The following is a 20591-nucleotide window of genomic DNA, read 5'->3' on the forward strand; positions in this document are numbered from 1 at the left end:
ACAATTCCCCCCACCTTTGTTTTCCTAGCAGAATAAATGGGTGCACGACGGTTCGTCGATTGGCAAGTCGTGTATGGTGGGGTAAAGTGTAGGGTAATCCCTGCTTCTTCCAAGACATTGCCAGTGTGGAAGAATGGGTCAACCACACTCTATAGTGGCTTAATAGCGCTCCCTCTAGTGGAACCCCTGTTGTCAAAAGTGGCGTGCGTAAGCAATTGCAGGGCTGCACCTTTATCTTTACATGTGTACATTTTTGCTTTTTATACCGTATTGTGTAATTAATTAGTGTGTCTTAGGTGGGGGAATGGTCGTGTGGAAATAAACATTGAAAAGGGACATTTTGCGACACGTTGTCATTAAATATGGTTATTCCTCCTGTGTGGATTTAATATTAAGCAGTCTCTGCACATTTATCTTCAAAGATATTTAAAATAAATTTGGCGTCAGTTACTTATTGAAATGGAAAACCCCTCCAATGTGAACATTTTCATATTCAGAGCAGGACGTTTAAAGAGATAAGCAGAGGATGCAACAATGCGTATTACTCTACAAAGAATTGAAACGTTCAAACAGGTCATTTAGAATGCAATCTACGATTCACAGTGTTATACATATAGGTAGACTTTGTAAAAAAGAAAAATCATTATTTCGTGTAGTTTCCATAGGTTATTACAGTGACTATGCTATCATAAAATCTGTGACGTTTAATATTTTCTCCATTTATGTGAATGCTTTTTTTATTTCTCCAGTTCAATTTTCAGAAAAAGTTTCGTAATTCAAAGTACACGAGGATTAAAATGCTGAAGTAATGAAGCAGATCAAAGCAGGTTGCATTGCTTTAAAAAAACTGTTTACTAATGAAACTCTGTATTGTTTAAAGCTTTAAGCAGGATGTGCTATGACGTGGATCAGAAACGTGGGCATATAAATAGGAGTATAGAGAGATGCATGCACGAATAATAATGAGAGACATAAAAGTGAACAAATGGTCAGAGAACAAATGCGAGCCAGAGATATCACAGTTACCATCACCAGAAGGGTTCATGGCTGGTGACCGTGACAAATGAGAGTTGCAGCCAAAGAAGGCAACACACCCAGGAGAACAACCGCTATGGAGATGGAGCAATACAATCAGCTCATGTGCAGCGGCTAAACACATAGGCGGTGTCGCTAGACCATGACAGATTGACAATGGCTTGGAGAGGCCTTCATCCTGCAGTGGATAGATCACGATTGCTGATGACGAGGAGAGGCATAATTGTGCCTACATAGTCTTTCACCCATGGGAACATGCATTGCATGTTAAGCACCATCACAAAACAAAGCCACTTGAGGCTAGGCTGCTTATTTAGAAAGCAGTTTCTCTAGGTAAACTAGATGAAGCGACACCTCCTGGGAGATGCGTTGGCTTTGCGGTTGGTTGAACTCAAATGAGTTCTGGTCTGCTGCTTTGCTTTGCTTTACCAGTAGGGGAGTAGAATTTCCAATTTGTTTACAGGATCACAAGAGTCGTATATGTACTTCCTATGCAAACATACAGGGAATAGAACAACATGTGCAGATGGTTGTTTGATTTGAAACCTATTCAGTTGAGCACCTAATATGGATTGATTGTGGCACACACTCGACACATTCTCTGATACGCACTCACGGTCCCACACAGGGTGCAGTACAGCATTCTGATGCAAAATAAATAAATAGACCACATACACTCCAGTGTAATAGTTCTTGTGTAGTATAGATAACCATGCATATTCATTATATTTCAGTGCATGCTCTTAAAAGTTAAACAAAGGGTTTGTTTTCTCTCTGAATGTAGGCCCATCTAAACTGTCATGGATAAAATTTCTATACATATCAGGCATGCAGGATTGCCTGAATTCATGGACTAAAATATATTCATATCCTCCATATAAACGCATTGAAATGTGTGATTCGATGATCATTTACGATTAATCGAAAATATATACGTAAATGTTATTCTGAATCTTACGTTTAGGCAAATTGGGTGAATAACACTGTACAAAAATATGACGAAACTGAATCAAGAAACAATGCTGATAATTAAATATGATACAAATATGATTTTATTCTTGAATCGAACCGTGACCCCAAATTACGATAATTGACTTATTTGAGGGGGAGCGGGGGCAGTGAATAGTGAGATGCCTCATACACACACTGCAGTGAGTCACATCCAGCGTGAGAGGCTTGCTGAATTGACTACACAAGTATTTACATCGTACAATTAAATATAATTTAATGTATTTGCATATTAACAAAAAATGTAGAGGGGCAGCCCTGCAATTTCTTGCTCTCACCTCCACTAGTGGGAGCTCTAGAGAGGGTAATTTGGCCTACTCTTCCACGATAACCAGGCGTCTTGGCAGAGGTGGGAGTGCCCACACGCGACCTGCCGAACCGACTGTTGTACACATTTCCATTAAACTGCTGGGTGGACAGAGGTGGGGGAGGGGAGGGGGGATTTGAGAAAATTATCGTTATCATTGTTTCAATTGGAGAGCATGGGGAGGGTCCAGTGCGCTCTTTCACACCTGTGGATTTCCAGCCATGACGGTGTAGTTGCCGTCGTCATCCATGGTTGTGAGAGGGATGTGCAGGGAGCAGTTTCCCTCAGAGTCTCGCTGCATTTGGAAGCGTTCGGATTTCTTGGAGATCTGATTCCCATCCTTGAACCAGTATATCTGCGTGCCGAAAGGGAACGGTGGAACAGCACATTCGCACACTCGCACAATATTCTGCAATCCATCGTTCTCACAATGGTCCCGGGGTTGAGGAGTAAACCAGATTTCAATCTACATCACAGGGCTTTAAAGCTTTCACTCATGGGGCCCAAGTAAAGGCCAGAGGCCAGCTAGTGCAGATTCAATTTGAGAAAATATCAATGTTTAATTGGCTCTATAATTTAGGGTATTTTTAATAATGTCTAGGTTTCATCTACATGGCTACACTGATTGGACTTTTTCAGTGGCAGCCCCGATACTACAGAACCTCCCTGTTCTTATTAATGTAACACAGCTATTTTCAGCTTTACTGAGTGTACTTGTGAAATTTTGGTGATGATGATGATGACGACGATTCAAACAAAGAGCTAATATTTGCATTGCCAAACTTGAACCACTGTCGTAAATAAAACATGATGCAAGGATTGGAGAATCGGTAGCTTCCAATTTCTGTTTAGTAGTCCAATATTTAAGTCCCTTGTGTGGAATAAAACTGGAGACTGCTTTGGAGCAAAAATAAGATGCTTGCTTAGTAAGGCAAATAATATTCCAGGCGTTGTCTCTCCTGTGAGGATTGTAAATGTCTGCAACATGATATGAGCAACTTAACACTGCACGATACAAAATTGTAAACAAATATTAAATGTTTATTATTAAGCCAAAATGTATATAGGAATGTTTTTTTGATGCACCTCAAATGTTGCTGCTATACATCCATGAGCATAAATGACAATGAAATGAAATGTTATTTTAATGGTCTGAGACCTGGTTTTTCAAAGTCAAATATTATCATAGTGTGTGTCATTGACGTGCATTGAGCATTATGAAAATACCATGAATGTCTTGTCGCTGACACATTGCACCGTGTGTTATTTGTTACGTATGTGTTTTTGTGACTTTTATTGAACGCTGTGTTGTTATACTGTACAGCACTCTGAAACCTCTTTGTGGTCTGTTGTGCTATTCATTCAAGTCAAATAGAGGCTCTGCTCTTTCAATGCTGGCATATGTCGTGCCTCGGAGCTGGCTGTGAGGAAGAATGTCTCCACACGTTTGTATTTTAATGTCACCGTTCTAGTACAGATTGTGTGCATGCACCTTTATTAGGCATGGGAACGGTAATATCACAACCTTTGCTTGGACTTCTGCGTGTAATATATTGCTGTAGTTTATCATCGTTGTGGTAATAAAGCATGTTTTATGTTTAAAGGTGTGACAGGAAATGTAAGCTTTTCTTACTTTGAGAAAAAAAATCCATCTACATATCCGTTATAAAATGTTTGAAATACAAATCCCAGTGTCTGCAGCCAATAATATTGTCATAACAACACACACACAGTTCTGTGTTTCGATCCTTAACAGGAATTTTCAATACAGATCAAATTTGTCAGGGGCTTTGGACATGTGCTGCAGTACTTGTTTCTCTTGAGATCTACAACTGTGCATCTCACACAAAAAAAATGTAGATATGTATGGAAGGGTTTACTCTTGAAGATGGTGGAACAGTGGGACAGTGGTTAGCACTCTGATATATGAATCTAATTTTCATAATTTGTGTCTCCACATTATGAATCCCAGCATTGTGTAAATTTCAGATGCTCCACGTGCTAAACATGCACACCAAGAACACATCAAATACAAGATCCAAGATACAATTCACAACACTGAAATCATACTTGGACAACCACATTTTCAACTCAACAGATTTTGCTGCCCATATTTTAAAGTTAATATTTTTTTTAGTTAGTATGGGAAATATTTCACATGGTCCAAATGAGGCTGCATTTCCACGGCCATTATAAAACAAACCCAAGCCTTGCCAGGCCATTCTTGGTACAGCCTGGCAAGGCTCAATTCTTGTCCCAATGCTTAATGGCCCAATAACAGTGGGCGACATGTACTTGAATGGAGCTGGCTTGGCTAGTTAAGACTTCCACGGGAAAACTGCCCGAGATCACACGCATCCGCTCGTGAACCGCGCGGGCGCAGGAACGCAGCATGGGAGAAGATCTAGGCGGTACCTTTGGCGTCGGGGTGCCGGAGACCTTGCAGGAGAACGTGATGGGGCTTCCCTCGAAGGTCTTGAAGTGCTTGAGTTTGCGCTCGAAGATCGGAGCAATGCACCTTCCCGTGGGGATGTCATCGTGCTCGACCTCGTCATCAGATTCCTCCACCGGAGTCCGCTCCAGGCGGAACTCGATCTCGCTCATCAACCTTTGCTCAAAGCTCGAGACTTTGTACTCCTGCGTGTGGCCATAGAGGGAGGTGCGGGCGGAGGTGGCGACAGAGACAAAGGTGGGCCACACGGGTGACGACCAATCCACGGCGGGGCGCATGGACGACAAAAAACAAATGTGTACGTAACCCAGAGAAGAGGGAACGTGACACCAGCATGGACGGAATGTACATGGCCCACAGAGTCACAAATGCACACAGATACTAGAAAGAAACTATGGACATAGGCAGAGATATAGATAAGAAAAAAATCATTGAGGGGTTACAGACACACGGAGGAACAAACACAAGTTGAGATAATGTTTTAATATAAACTGCCTTGAGAAATTAGATGTAGCAATACAGAGCGTGAAGGGGTAAAGATATTAAAAATTATAGAAGAAGTCAAACTGAAGACATTGAAAATATCATAAAAGCATAGGAAAATAATGTGTTCTGACCAAAGGTTTTCACATTGTCAGAATATGGTGCTTCAACTTTCATTCCTTTTATAGTGAATGCACGTAGTAAATAATTTTATAATGTGCCTACTCTGCACAGAAATATAAAAACCAAGTGTCCTTTTAAAATGTGGCAAAATTAAATAAACGTGATTTTAAGAACGTCTCTAATTTATGCAGTGTGGCAAGACAGAAATTTGAACATTTGTCAACCATTATCCTGATTATGCTTATATAAGAAGCATTTGAAATAAAATAAAAATAGCAGATAAAACTGGGTAAGAGAGGAGGTAATATTTATGTTTGGCTGGCCCTCACTGTGCCACAGTGGAAGAGGCTGAGAATGAAAACAATAATACGGATCCAGATACCAGAAGCTGATGCAAATGAAAGTCTCTTTTTTTTCCAACACAACACCTGCCTTTGAAATTATGAACATATAACCACAATAAACAAAACGAGTATCCATAGCAGAAAGAAAGGATGAAGAGAAATAGAACAACAATTTAATTCATAATAAGATGAATTTTAAAAGGTGGAAACATTGGAAACAGAAGTCGGAAATTACGAGATTAAACAAACAAGTCAAAAGAATTATATTATTAAATTTATTTTCTTTCTACATTACTTTACCGAAAGAACCAAAAAGTAAGTCAAAAGAAGTCGATTTTTTGGTCATATCGCCGCTCTAGTAAAATGCCAACGTGTGTGGTACACCCTCATCCACCCGACTCAGCCAAATAAATAACGTTGTCACGTGAACAAATGTGCCAATTTATTTTGCCTGTTGTGAAATTGCTCTCCAACACACCAGTGCGCCCGAAGTAATAATACATTGGTGTTGTGTGTTCACGTGACCACTTATTTCATTTGCTTGCATCAGGTGGAAGAGGGTGTACGACACACATTGTATTTCTCGATGCGAAAAGGTGACCCGAAAATAAATTGTGAATCATAACATTGGTCGCAAAAGCCTCAAAGAGACTGCAATAGCTCACTGGAACGTGGGTCAGAATGGACCAATGAGAGCATGCCTCACTAAATACTTGATCTTGATTTTAAGCTTTCGTGACTGCAGGAATCCATACTATTTGGTTATTTCGATAAAGTCACGTAGATAAAAAAAATAATAAAATAAAATAAAACACGACGTTTTGGTCGCAACACAAGCATACGTCTTCAGGTGTGAAAAAATGATCTGCTGTTGTGGCCTATATAAAGTCTGAAGACGGATGCTTGTGTTGCGAGCAAAACGTCGTGTTTTATTTTATTTGATTATTTTTACTATCTACGTGACTTTACCGAAAGCACCATAGTGTATAAATACATCATGTTTGAGATTGTTTAGTTTCATTTGTTTGGGCAGATTGAGAGTGGGCACAGGAGCAGGATAGAAACAAAGAGATATTAAGAAGCATTGACACATGGGACCTCAATGGCCATTGTGTAACCTCTGCACATTCCACATGATGGAGGTGGCTTGGGTAGGTGGCTTGGAAAATCTGAGACCTCCAGCAGATTAAGAGAGATAAAGAGTGGATGTAAAAGATGCTCTCCACTTGTATTCATTACTCAAATGGCCATGGACTGAATGTGACCTTTCCAACAATGTGAAGACAAAATTAATGAGGTAGAACGAAATGAAAAATCTATTCATTAGAAAACCCAGCCGAGCTGAAAAGGTGTATCATTTAAAACGATGTAGTTTCATTGTGTTTTGTGTGCAATGTTAAATTCGGGAAAATGAAGAGAAAGTATAACAAAAGATACATATATATTGAAGCAGGATGCAGAAATACAATTACACATATCGTCATATATATGAAAAAATATGAAGTTATGTATAATACATTGAGGAGTCTAATGTCTAAAGTCTGCGTGAGCATGCTGCCAGAATGCATAATGTTAAAAATATTGCAATTGAGGTAAATTTTGTTAAAAGTACTGCGTTAGCATTTTCAGTTGCCAAGTCAGCGCTTCTTTAAAGTTAGAAAAAAAACTGTAAGTTAAATGTATGCTTAGGAATAAATGAACCTTATGGCGGTACCCCGGGGTACCATAGTACCCCGGCTCTCGCACAATGTCAGTGATGCAGTCATTTTTAGTCTGCTGATGGTCGGCGATGCGGCAATCGACTCATCTCGACGAGCTGTACACGATGCACCGCTACGGTGCGTACAAGCGTTCAGGGTTTCAGCGCAATGGTCCTCGCTGCGTTTCGACATCGCGGAGTAGCACTGATTTCGGATTGATTGGTACCCCAGTCGTGGAGTTAAATACACCCCTGGAAAAAAAGTGTCTCAGAAATAAAATATTTAATTGCCTCGGCCATTTTGTATTATTTGGTATCCCGGGGTACCGCCATAAGGATGAAATATACAAGTTTGGCAATATACTTACAACAGGCATTTTAAACACGTCCAGTCTTTAAGCAAAGGCCTATAGGCCAAGAATGAGAAAGATCCATAATTTATATGTGTCCATTTACGATGCAGTTTTAATGATATTATTTTTGCTTAATTTAATTTTGGACAAGTTAATAACAACCTTGGGAACGTATCGAGCCTCCTCTTTCATGCAGCATGCAGCAGCACGCAAAAACAGGGTTAAACCAGGAAAGCAGGCGTCATCTGCTTTGCTGGACCATGCACAAGCTCAAATTCCTGGACTCCTTAAGGAATACCGATAGCATTTGGGCCCAGTAGATTTGCGGTGTGAAGGGTCAAATTTAACAGCGACCGCAGTTCGAATCCTGAAAAGTCGTCATTTAACTTTACAACAAAACTCTGCAGGGTACAGATTTAGTGCACTAATCAGTATCACTGCACTGATGTTTTCTGCCAGTGCTAAATGTGAGCATTATTTCCAGTTATCTGCGATAACACATCATGTGGTTAGTCTGGTGGCACTCGTTATCATTTTTGTAAGGCGAACTGGCATTGGAGAAATAAAAACAGCTTTAATGTTGCTTCCCTGTACATGACCTGACAATGGTAGTAGAATGCTCTGCAGCTGGTTTACTCTGTGTTTCAAAGTGCTCCCATGTACATTCGTCTTGACATTGCGTTAGGTGCACAATCTATGGGCCCAAGAGACAGGTCTCTCATCTACAAGCCAGCATAGAGTATTTTGAATGGAAGTAAAATGGTAAACAGTAAGTTCCTTTAACCTGTTGTTTACCAAGAGACTCCCGGGCTGCCTGTATCACAGACTTAAAGTCCTGCGAGGACGAGGGGGGAAAAAACAAAACGGTGAGACGAGTCACACAGCTGCACAGCACCAAACGAGACCGGGGAGGGGGCACAGGGTTAATGGCAGGCACGGTGGCTGGCATGTCAGTGCCGAATAGAAAACACGTCTGTGCTGCTTGGGAGCGGATGCGAACCCAGGTATGATGAGGATGAGCGGCTGTCTTGGTGGGTGGCACGTGCGCAATCATTTTGGTTCTTGGGAGTGACGCCCGTGCATTTGTTTGAAAATATATAAGAAAAGTTACCAGGATACGGCTGAAGGCAAAAACTACCGGCGAATAAATATAGTTGATAAAAATTGTCTTGAGTGGAATAATGAAAAATGGTGTGCAATCAGGAACTGGGAGATGTTTTAACAAAAGCGGTGACTTCAGTGAGCTGTGCATGGTCTTGACCAACCAAATAATATCCATAAACAAATCACTCAAGCAACAAGCGAATGATGCAGAAAACCTGAAATCAATGAAACAGTTTCAGTTAATGGGTAAGACAACCATAATTTGTCCCTAAAATTAGAAGTATAAAAATGGCTCTAGTTTACAACTGAAATTCACAATACTCAAAATGATGATTGTAGAGTTTCAGGTATTTATTAGAAAGGCATTCAGAATATTTTGTTTGGACAAACTTTTTTTTAACAAAGAAAAATAAAACGACTCTATGGCATAGGTGGATGAATGCCCTGCTGCTTAATCCTCAGCAAATTATAAATGTAGGTCACTTAATAATTGTTATCACTTCTTCATTGAGGGAAGCCACACTAAGTTCAAGGCCTCTTTGTCAGGAGGGTCCTGCTTTATGTTTTTTTTTAAGATGTTTTCACTTCAAGATTAAGACACGGAGCATGCATTCACCTGTGCTCTGTTGAGAGATTTTGGATCTACCTCTGTTGTTGAAATATCGCTTTAATTACTTATATATATATAAATATAGGAGAGAAAAAAATAGGGGTGGTCACAAAGCTCTGAAAATGAGATATTAAAAGTTACAGACTCATAACACCGCTTTCAATATTGGGATTCCCATCGTTGACAGACCTTTTCAATTTGGATGACGGGCGTGTCAAAGGGGTTGCGGTAAATAATGACGGCGGTTGTAAAACGATGAGCATCTCCCATTTTAAAGCTTGCATGACTGCACCTCGTAGAAAAAAAAAAGAGAATCCAGATTTTGTACCTGCGCCTCGGCATCATGCTCTTCGGGCTCGTCGGCTTGAAAAACAACAGCGGTGCTGTTTGGTCCAAGAAGCCTGCGAGCCATCTTTTCCTCATACGTCAGCCTCTGACAAACGGGAGATGCGTGGAGGAGGTGGGGAGGATGAAGAAGGCGAGGAGCATGGCAAGCGTTAGGAGGACAGCTTGGCGCCCCATGCTTGAAAGCTGAGGGGGACAGCCAGTGATCGGCAACAAATCACAGTGTCAGCGCTGAAGAGAGGGGGGTGGGGGGGGGGAAGTAGGTCAGACACACTTGAAAACGGGCTGTTGTTTCCATGAGGCATGTGTCACATTTTTCGATGCACATCATAGATGGCCATTGAATTCAAGCTTTTATTCAGCAGATGGGGTGGTTCACAGGAAAGCAAGCTTTCTCGTCACCTGGCAAGCCGCATGACAACGTGCAATCAGCCAAAGAGTGCTCACCACTTGGATAAGCGTAGCAGGTCACACGACATGAAAAGGGAGCTAGTCCTACTTGAGGTAGGTTGGTCGGTGTTGTGTAGTAGTTTTATACGGGTTAGATGCAGACTTGTTTATATGATTGAATCTCTTCCATTGATATGTTTCATTGCTTCTACATACTATTAACATTCCCTCCCTTTGTTAATGCTACCCCCTGCCCCCTCCCTTTGGTGCTGCTGATCCTGCATAATGCATGGGCATAATATGACTTTGAAACCACCCCGCCCACCTCCTACGCATTTCCCATGAATATGCTAAATTCCTCTTGATATGTACATTATTTTGTTAAGGCGCTCTTCTTCCACCTCCAACCCAGCTTATATATAAGCTCCTAGCTTGGCAGTGTCTCATTCTTCACCTGAAGACGGCTGCTTGTGTTGTAGCCGAAACGTCGTGAGAATTATTTTATTATGTTTTATTTTTATTATTTTATTACTTCCCTTCTACGTGACTTTACCGAAAAAACCAAGAAGATGAACCTATTTAGTGTTCAGCTATTAAAACATCTTCATCACCATCAGCCACTGCTTGATAAATTCCTCTCCAGGCTATTTCCATCTCGCATGATCCTTTGATGTAATAATCCAAACATCTACTGCGCTTTCAACAATAAAAAAAATTCTGAGTACATATATTCTGAGTACATATATTTTTCCCATATAAGATAAAGCTATAATTTACATCAGAAAACACTCCCATCTTAAAATATATCGTGGGAATCTTTCTTACAGTGGGATCAAATAAAAAAATTAAACACACAAAAGTGACATATCATGGACCACAGCTGATATAGAACACATAAAAGGAGCACATTGTTTTAAAATTAGATTTCGCAAATAATTGTAAAAAATAAATATATTGTTTGTTAAAACCCTCTGTCAAGCAAACAGTATTTTAGATTTCTTCTGTAATATGATTATTTTTCCTCTGATTTCTACTTGGTTGTTTTTTCCCCTCCGATTTCTCCTTCATTTGTTGTTGTGCTTGTATTTGAAATCACTCTTACAAATGAGAGCAATTACTGCGCACTATTAAAATCTCATTTGTTTTACACACTCCTTACAAAAAAGTCAGAAAAGGTACTATGTTAATTCCTCAAAATCACCCACAATCTGAACTCCCAAGTGAAAACACGTGGCGATTATTAGTAAAACAAATGTGGACTGTTACAAATGATCTGACACATCCTGCGTATACATGTGTAGCATTCAGTCTTTCCCAGTAAATTGGACATGGCCATTGCTATCGTCCATAATTCTAAAACCGCAAATTAATATAAAAAAACTTGACGGTGTAGAGAATAAAGTATAGCTTAAAATTACTGTTTTAAGTACAAAATTGAATCAATTATTTATTGATATATTATTTTAGTGATCTATTGACAAATGTGTTGAGCTTTAGTTACAAGAGTTGCTCAAGTTTAATTTGTTGAACCAGATGAGAACTCAAGAGACCAGGACAGTCTCATTTGCAAGAGTGGTGTAAGCTGCTGTAATCTCAGTCTATGGCAGAGTTGAAAAGCTAAGAATAAAAGGTAGTCACGGACATCAATTTGTGACAACTCTTAGTATATAAAAAATAATTTCTTAAACATTTCCAAGTTGCAACCAGTTGAAGAAATTATTCTTTTTTTATCTCATGTAATACATTTTAATATGCAGCTATCTGTTTATATTATTCTTTTTAGGGATAGAACAAGGTTAGCAGACGCTATTGGTTTAAAGAAGCAATACTTCATGAGAAAATGCATCATTAGCAAAGTCCCACCCATACCACAAGTAATCATTTGCACTATTTATGCAGATAATATCATTGATGGATGCAAATAAATCCCTAAAGCATCAATGTAAATATTGAATGTGAATAAGAACAGTACATTATATTTAGAATATAACTATTACATAAATTATGTTAGATAACACTTTATCCCATCAAATTCCAATTATAAAAATTATAATTGTAGCTTAAGTCCGATGTCAAATTATTGCATATCGCACACACACGCCTGCTTAACTGGCCTTTCACGTTGTTAAAGGCAAACATTTTGTCATTTGGCAAGAAAAGGTCTCCAAAAGGGATAATAGCCAGTGGCCAAGCCTATAACAATGGCATGGCAGTCAAACGGAGAGAGCACGCGGAAGAAGACATCCACTGCAGAGATGGAGTCGTTAAATTAGCTCGTGTGCAAGATTGAGATGGATCGCTGCTTTGCAAAACCACGCGAGATGATGATGGCTTGAGGGGGCTTTCATCAAGGCAGTGGAAAGATCATACATTATTCTAATGATGATGATTCTAATGAAGGAAGTACGTAAACATTTGCTTTTACATTTTGGCTTGTGCTGGAACGGAAATCTCAGTGATAATTGATTGAGGTAAAGCTCCCTCAGTTACGGAAGCCTTCCTGGTCGCACACTTGAACATTGAGCTGGGGCACCAGCCTCGGGGAAACTGTAACATTACCAAAGTGTACTCGCAGGAGTAAATTACGAAGAAATGAGTGTGCGTGGGTAATTGCAGTGCATTCTTTACCTTCATTGCAGATTGTATGTATTTTTTTTAAATCACTGATGACCATTTAAAATGCCAATTTGTCACCAGCTTCAAATTAAGACGCAACTCAACACCAAGACGCGGGATATGCTTTTCAGTCACCGCATTGCTTCTCCATTGACAGGCAGATCATTTGAAGAAACGATGAAGGTGTAACATAATATGGATTAACTAATCTAACGTTATTGAAATGAGTAATAATTACAACGTAATAATACCGACTAAGAGAAGGCAAGGATGTGTCTTAAAATCCAGCCCATGACTGCCATCTTTAAAACGATCCATAATATTATCTAACTGAACACATAAAAAACACCTCCAACGAATTCACGAGTTAAACTGTGCACATTCCACACAGAGATTGTTTTTAAACATCCCCGTGAACTATGTAGGACAGATATTTTCCTTTGTAAATTAGTAATGCACCATTGCTATGCACTGCATCGGTAAATGTGCCAGTTTCTGCAGGTGTATTTTTGGCCTGCATTTGTATTATCAGCGGCTGGCAGCATGACTTCTCCAGAGACTCGTGACTGATAGGCTCCGAGTATAAAACATCCCTCTAGACTCATGCCAGAGGACAATCGTCGTTATTTTAGGTTGCAAAGTATTAAGTATAATTTATTTTCAACAGCAAAGCAGTAGGAAATTCCCATAACCTTGCCCCAACTGGGTTTTTGTGGCCACATGGGTATGCCAACAGCTTATATCTCAGAAGCTTGATGTTCTGAGTTTCATTTGTGGACTGAGGAATTTGTCAATATGAATGTAGCTCAACTTTTTGATACGCAGCGGTAAACATACAGAAAGAAGCATTAAAATTCATGTGTTTCACAGAGACAACAACTGATGCAAGGTGGTGATTCATGAATATACCCATTAAATACAGCTTGAGAAATACATTATTGTGTTGAAACTACACACATCTGCTGAACCTTAACAGAGCAATTCACAAGTTAAACCATAATTATATTGTGTACAGCTTCCAGTGTTCCATTGACCAGCAGGTCGTGTGTGGTGGTTGTGGTGCAAAGTGTGGTTACTCCCACCTCCTCTGAGATGTCTGACCAACATAGAAGAGTAGGCCAAATTCCCCGTAGAAGGGCTCTTCGAGAGACCTCTGGAGTGAATTTCCTTTCACCTATAGCTTGCCATGTTACAAATCCCCTACTGGTCGACTGCTATAAACCTCATGTGCAATTATCCCCCTTTATGAGTTGAGCCGGGATGACTGCGACAATCTTACCGACTGCCCATTGTGCAATATGTCCTCCTTGAACCGCAGTTTCTTCTCCAGGTCCTGGATGAGGGCATCCTTCGTGTCGCGGATGTCATCTTCGCTGACGGAGCGTGGGCCCCTGCTCTGCCTCTTGAGCGAGCCCTGCATCTGCCTGTCTCAACGTGATGGGGAATGTTACGGTGAGGCACCAGGGCCACTTGGGCTGCAATAATCACTTGGCTAAGAGTCATCAAATGAAGCCAAGAATTGAGAGGCAATTTATATTAGTTGGGGGATGTTAAATGGCCACAGGCCAACATGACATGCTTGAAATCTCCAAAGTGGTTAAATCAGAAGCAGTCACCTAATTATTTCATTATCCTCCACTGATTTAATTTAAAGTGTTTTAACACTCTTAGTGTGTCAACAAACTGGGTTAGCTATTGCTACAACTTAAAGGCACTTCACCTGACGTTTAAAGGTGCCCTTAAACATGCCGTGCAGGAAAGCTAGATGAGATTCCCTGTACACCTTACCATGACAACCACAGCATTTCAAATATTTCACGTTAAGTTAACATGCAAATGCGTCCCGGCCAGTAATAACAACAGCACTCCAGATGGAGCGGAAACGTTTAACAAGCAAGCGAGAGAAAAACACCTAAAAATGTAAGTATTATTCAATTATGGACAAACAACTCGCATTTTTACGCAATAATTGCAGCAATTCATCATGCTCACACAATGGCCCTTTGAGATGCGTGCGGCCTTACGTGGATGGGGCCGCCCTCGGCAGGCCCATGGCGTTGGTCGGTGGCAGGGAGGGCAGGGACGGCAGCAGTGCGCTCAGGAAGGCGGCCGGGGACTGCACGAAAGAGGCCGGCGGGCTGACGGTGGGAGGCGACTGCGGAGACTGCGGCAGAGAGGACCAGGTGTGTCCCGGCTGGGCATGTGGGGAGCCCGGGTAGGTGGCGGGCGGTGTGGGGCTGGCTGCCGAGAACTGGGGCGGCGGCGACATGGCTATGGGAGGGGAGTAGGCCGCTGCGGTTTTCGCGTTGCTGTTGTTCAGGAATGTCGGTGACGACAATGTCGGGGAAGCCATCCGGTAAGTGTTGTTTGCTGGCGGAGCGGTTTGCGGCGGCGGTGGAGCTGGGAGGGAAAGGCCCAGGCTGGTCGGAACAGGAGATGAAGAAGGAGACCCCGCGGATATGATGGTGCTGGTCAAATTCTGGGCGGCGATGAACTGCTTGGGCCTGGCGTAACTGAATGACTGCTGGCCCACCGAAGCACGGCTGGGCTGCTGGTTGAGCGGCAGTGCCGCCGAGTTGGCGAGGCTCATGCTTGCCGTCGTGGTCGCCGGTGGCGCTGGTGGGGCTGGTGGCGGTGGTGGCGGCGGCGGCGGTGGCACCGCTGTCTCTGCTACAGGAGGTTGGCTTGGCGTAGTCGGGGACTGCAGGAAAGCTGCCGGTGGAGGTGGAAATGGCAGCTGTTGATGGTGCGAGAGGAGGAAAGCTTCCTGTTGCTCCAACAGTACCTGATTGTGCAGCTGCTGGAGCTGCAGAGGATCACTGCAATGGAATGAACACCATACCCGTCAACCCCTTATCAGTGCGCTACCTTATTACAGAACAATTCAGACCTTATTGGTCACCCCGTGCCCTTATATATTTCAACGCTCATCGTACAAAGTCTCATGACAAGGGAGAAACACAAACAAATTTGTTTTTTTGCCGTATCTAAATGGCTGTATGCCGTATGGACTTCTCTGTACAAGAATATGGGTAAACCGTATGGGTCGAGAGGTATGGAACACACACACACAGGTTACGTACAGGACAATTGGGTACAGAATGGTGTCATCAGTCTATAACGTTAAAAACCTGCACTCATAATTAACCTCATTCACAAACAGTGTAGTGATGCATTAACACAAACTGCGCAATCAAGTCAGGCTAACCGAAACCACAAGAGTTGATTTTGGGCCAAATGGCATCTACCAGCCTGAATTATTACATGACCTCCAGTTAAATAAAGCGTTTTCATACATATAAAACATTTTGGATATTGGAGAATATAGGTGTGCAGCTTTGAATCAATGTAGATAAAATTGGCATTTAGAACTATTGTGTTCGAACAGCTCTTGCAGAGGCAATTGGAACACGCCATTCACATGCCATGTTCTACCATGTGGACTGACTGGAGCGCAAGCAACCAAAAGCACTCATTGACGAGTAATGCACGTAACACAACGATCTGATAAATGGGAGGTGCAGCCACAGAAGAGAACCTGTATTTATGTCAGTGTCAGTATTTCTGACACCAAAGTATGTTGGCCACGAGTCCGACTCTAGTGCAAACCTTTTGTGCTCGGTCAAGAAACGTGCCGGATGCATCTATGGGGTTCATTGCAGGCGCGATATTGACTTGATGGAATTCTATCCAATGCAAATAGTCTATTTAAGTGCCTTTTTCCAAATCCCCATAGAGTTTACGTCATTCATTGCAAAATACGATGGCACCGCATTGATGAACACCACAATGACCATTTGAGCTTCACATCACAGCTGGTAAGCAAACCTAGAGAGTATGAAAGGAACAGTAGCGCAATGGCGCATGAGTTTCACTATGAACCTGTCTCCTGAGTTCAGTTGCTCACCATGGACTAACATGAGCGGAGAGTGATATCTGATGCAAACGACCCCTGCAACTGACATGGTGTGGGAAGGCCGTCATCTAGTTGTGGATTAAAAAGAGTCCGCAATATAAATGATTTAGCAATCAATTTATATAGTCCATTTAATAATTTCAGTAAACCTGAATTATTTAATGATATCCCTCTATGCCCAAAAGCAGTCTTTATGGATGAGCGTATTCACGATCATCCATCGCTTATTATCATTCTCACTCTTATGGTGGCCTACTTTCCTCTGGCTAATTATTTATTCATTATTCGTATCTGATGCTCGCCTTGCCGAGCCAGGCGACTGCCACATCATCAACAGTTTAGAGGGCACTGAGACCATTCAGATCATAAGAGCAGCTGAAGTGGGAAAATCTGCTAATTTACCAGTCGGGAGTGAAGTGGTATTACACTGGACTGAACTAGCACGCCTGATGATGCAAAGCATTTTGCAATGATATACATTGCTGAGTGGCACAGACTGAGTTATTGTGTGCAATAGAAAGCCCCAGGAAAATAACCAGCCCACGTTAAATTTCGATTTAAAGCTTTCATGACTGCAGGGATTCATCTTCTAGGTTATTTCGGTAAAGTCACGTAAAATGGAAATATTAAAATAATAAAAATAAAACATAATAAAATAATTCTCACGACGTTTCGGCCACAACGCAAGCAGCCGTCCTCAGGTGTTTTGTTTTTATTATTTTATTATTTCCATTCTAAGTAACTTTACCGAAAGAACCAAGAAGATCAGCCCACGTTAGTTGTCTGCCTTGCAGTGAGGCAGTTTAGTCAAGTTGCTTCCACAGCAGATATATAAACCACATCAGGCAGCATTTTAACAGAGTTGGGTCATCATGACGGATTTACATTAAGGAAATGGTTTACATTCATGCCTCATTTGGTGAGCCAAACTTCCATAGCATATATCTGCACCAAGAACCAGCGGTTTTGTATAAGTTCATCAACAGACCTCACAAACAGCTTTTCAATGTGATGTTGGGTTTTACTCTCCAATTTATTTGGAATGATGCCCTATGTATTTTTTGCACCACTTACTAAGAGCTTCGTCAGGGCAGTTGCTGAGAGCCCGACATGTGGAGCAAGACATTGGAGTGAAAAGTTGGAGTGAAAAGTTGGAGAAAAACATTGGGCAGAAACTGAAGAAGCTCCCAGCAAGGTGGAACGAAATGTAGACGATCACGTGCCGAACAACATGCGGTACAACTTTACGTGGGTTATATATCTCCTGTGGAAGTCACTTGAGTAAAATGCCTCACTGCGCGGCAGACATGCAACATGGTTTGTTTATTTCCTGGGGCTTTTTATTTTACACAATAACTCAACCTGTGCCACTGAGCGAAAAAATATATCAGTGTACGTACAGTACTATGCTTTGCATCACCAATCCTGCTAGTTGCCAAACAACACGTGGTATACAGCACAACTGTGCAAATATACAAAATTGTAGACTTGGCGAATATCCACGGCAGATGTAACAATTCACAAGGGGTGATTGTCAGTCGGGCTAGTTTCCATACCAAAGCCACATTTTGTCATAAAATTTTACCCTTTCAACCTCCGCCACTGTGCAGGTAAATTTTACTAGCAACTTGCAAAGCGGAGATTCTGCTCGTAAGTGTGCATTTCAGAAATAATGATCGGTGCTGGTTACAAAATTTTGGAATGGAAGTTTTCAGCCTTCATGTGGCCCACTCTGTGAAGTGAGAAATCATGACGAATGGCATCAACGTGGCGATTGAACATCGATCATCGATCTCCCGGTCTCCAGAGATTGTTTTTTTTGCCATCTCGGGATGTAGTCTGTCTAAGGCCACTGATGTTACTTAACAATATTAATGTTGTTATGCTGTATATGTTTTATAATCTACGTGTACCTATCTATGTTTTTTTTCTTGTAATTCAAAGCCAGCATCTGCCCATGCTTCTTTACACACTTTTCAATTTACAATAATTTACCTAAATGTATTTTTTCTCTACGAAATATAGATGAATGAATAATTATCCAAATACCTTTGTCAAAACAAGTTGCTGTGCTTTCATGGGTTACTGCACCACAGTGGTGACCTTAAGTTAATACAATTATTATAGCAGTGTTTTAAAAGCAAATACTGAATAACGCTGATTCGAGAAAACTGCAGTGCCAAATTACATTGCTCTGTCAACACCAACCACATTCTGTTCAGCATTTGTCGTAGATAAAATCTTAATCACAAATACAACTTCCGGAACAAATCCACTGAATGGAGTTAAGTATTGCACTTTATGCCCTTCAAAGTACTACAAAACGGTACATTAAACATCGAGCTATTTTTATCGTACAAAGTTACTATGTTACTCCACAAAAATGTTCCATTTGCAAAATAAACCGTGCAGCTTATCAGTCTGTCATTAATAAAGGAAATAGGAAAGAATGTAAGCTGTCTTGTGGGAAAGTTAATTTAAAGTGATGTATGAACTGTGAAAAAGAATTATTTGCAGCTGAAGACAGAGCCATGCCTGTGGTTGGCGCAAGGTCTGTACTGTTGTGACTGAGCGACCTTTCCGATTAGAAAGACACAGAGCAGACAGCATCACTTTGTACAAACATATACTTCTTTAAATAGAGCACAGTACTTAATGCTAACTTAGGGGCCATGTGGGAATGAATAATACAGTTTAGTTAGGGGATTAAAAAAACACACATAATATGCACAAGATTTTAATTTACAACTATGTTCTGTAATGAAAACATTACTTGTGAAATAAAAAAGAGGTATTTTTCCAAGTGTTAAAAATGTTTTGCAAACCAAGTGCAGTATGACCCCGAATATTTAAAAAGAAATGAAAATATTTCTACAAAGAAAAAACATGCACATAAGTACAAGCTTGATGTATAATCCAGCTGAATAATCAAGCTTTATATATCAACAATAAGTACACTGTGGAAAGGCAGTGTATTAACAAGTACGTGTAGATACAACAATTTTCCATCCACCAATGGATACAGAGTCTCCTCATGCCATGCCGGTCCTGAGGGGATTTGACTATACTTCACTACACTGGTTAATGTGAGATGGTAAAATGGGGAGGAATCAGTTGCCACTGATGCAAGTCGTGGCCTGGAATTTAACTTAGGTCAAAGGGTTGGTGCAGCGTGCTAAACACTGCGCTACAACTTTACGTTCATAGGGGCAATACATTTAATCTCTGTTGCCATTCATTGAATGTGGCAAATCATGGTCATGATTCGATTCAATTATAATTTTTTTAACGATGTAGTGAATGTAGTGGCTTGTGGTTCCTGGGAACTCGTCATAATCACACATCATTTTTAAAAGGTTAAAGCAAATATGGCAAGTGCAAGTATCCAACGTAACTTGGCATGGGGTTGTCCATATTCTGAATTAATTATATTCTCGCTACAGTATAGCTCAGATTAATTCGTGGCATAACATGATGTAAACATGTAATGCAACACCCTCTATAAATATAATACATTCAATAGCTCTTCATCTCAATTTTTTTACAATATTTAATCTAGTACTGCTATTACTCTATATAATGCCATGATCAAATGTATCCGTAAAATCACATCACAATGTCAACCACTATCACTATCCAGTTTTGGCTGATGACAAACTTTTGGAAAAATAAATAAACAGTAAATGTCACATGTGTGCATACACAGTCCCCAGCAGGTCCGATAGGCAACGTTGCAGCGTATATGGAAAAATAAACCTTGCTCTGTTCCAAAAACCCACGAGCGAACTTGTACAAGTCAGCTTCAA

At 40.9% G+C, this 20591-nt stretch overlaps 1 protein-coding gene across 3 annotated transcripts in view; it reads right to left on the minus strand.

The window, feature by feature from the left end:
* Positions 1-20591, minus strand: part of LOC144934181 (palladin-like) — a 156641-nt gene that overhangs the window by 13162 nt on the left and 122888 nt on the right. For 2 of the 3 annotated variants that reach the window (XM_078859742.1, XM_078859741.1), the window contains 6 exons: positions 14894-15688; positions 14149-14293; positions 9847-9951; positions 8589-8639; positions 4766-4987; positions 2556-2705 (listed from right to left, as the gene is read on the minus strand). In XM_078859742.1, the coding sequence (XP_078715868.1) occupies positions 2556-2705; positions 4766-4987; positions 8589-8639; positions 9847-9951; positions 14149-14293; positions 14894-15688 (1468 nt within the window). The remainder of the gene's footprint in view (positions 1-2555; positions 2706-4765; positions 4988-8588; positions 8640-9846; positions 9952-14148; positions 14294-14893; positions 15689-20591) is intronic. The other variant, XM_078859739.1, reaches the window with a different exon arrangement.

The sequence above is a fragment of the Lampetra fluviatilis genome, chromosome 9 (assembly GCF_964198595.1).
Source record: "Lampetra fluviatilis chromosome 9, kcLamFluv1.1, whole genome shotgun sequence".
NCBI classification, from domain to species: domain Eukaryota; kingdom Metazoa; phylum Chordata; class Hyperoartia; order Petromyzontiformes; family Petromyzontidae; genus Lampetra; species Lampetra fluviatilis.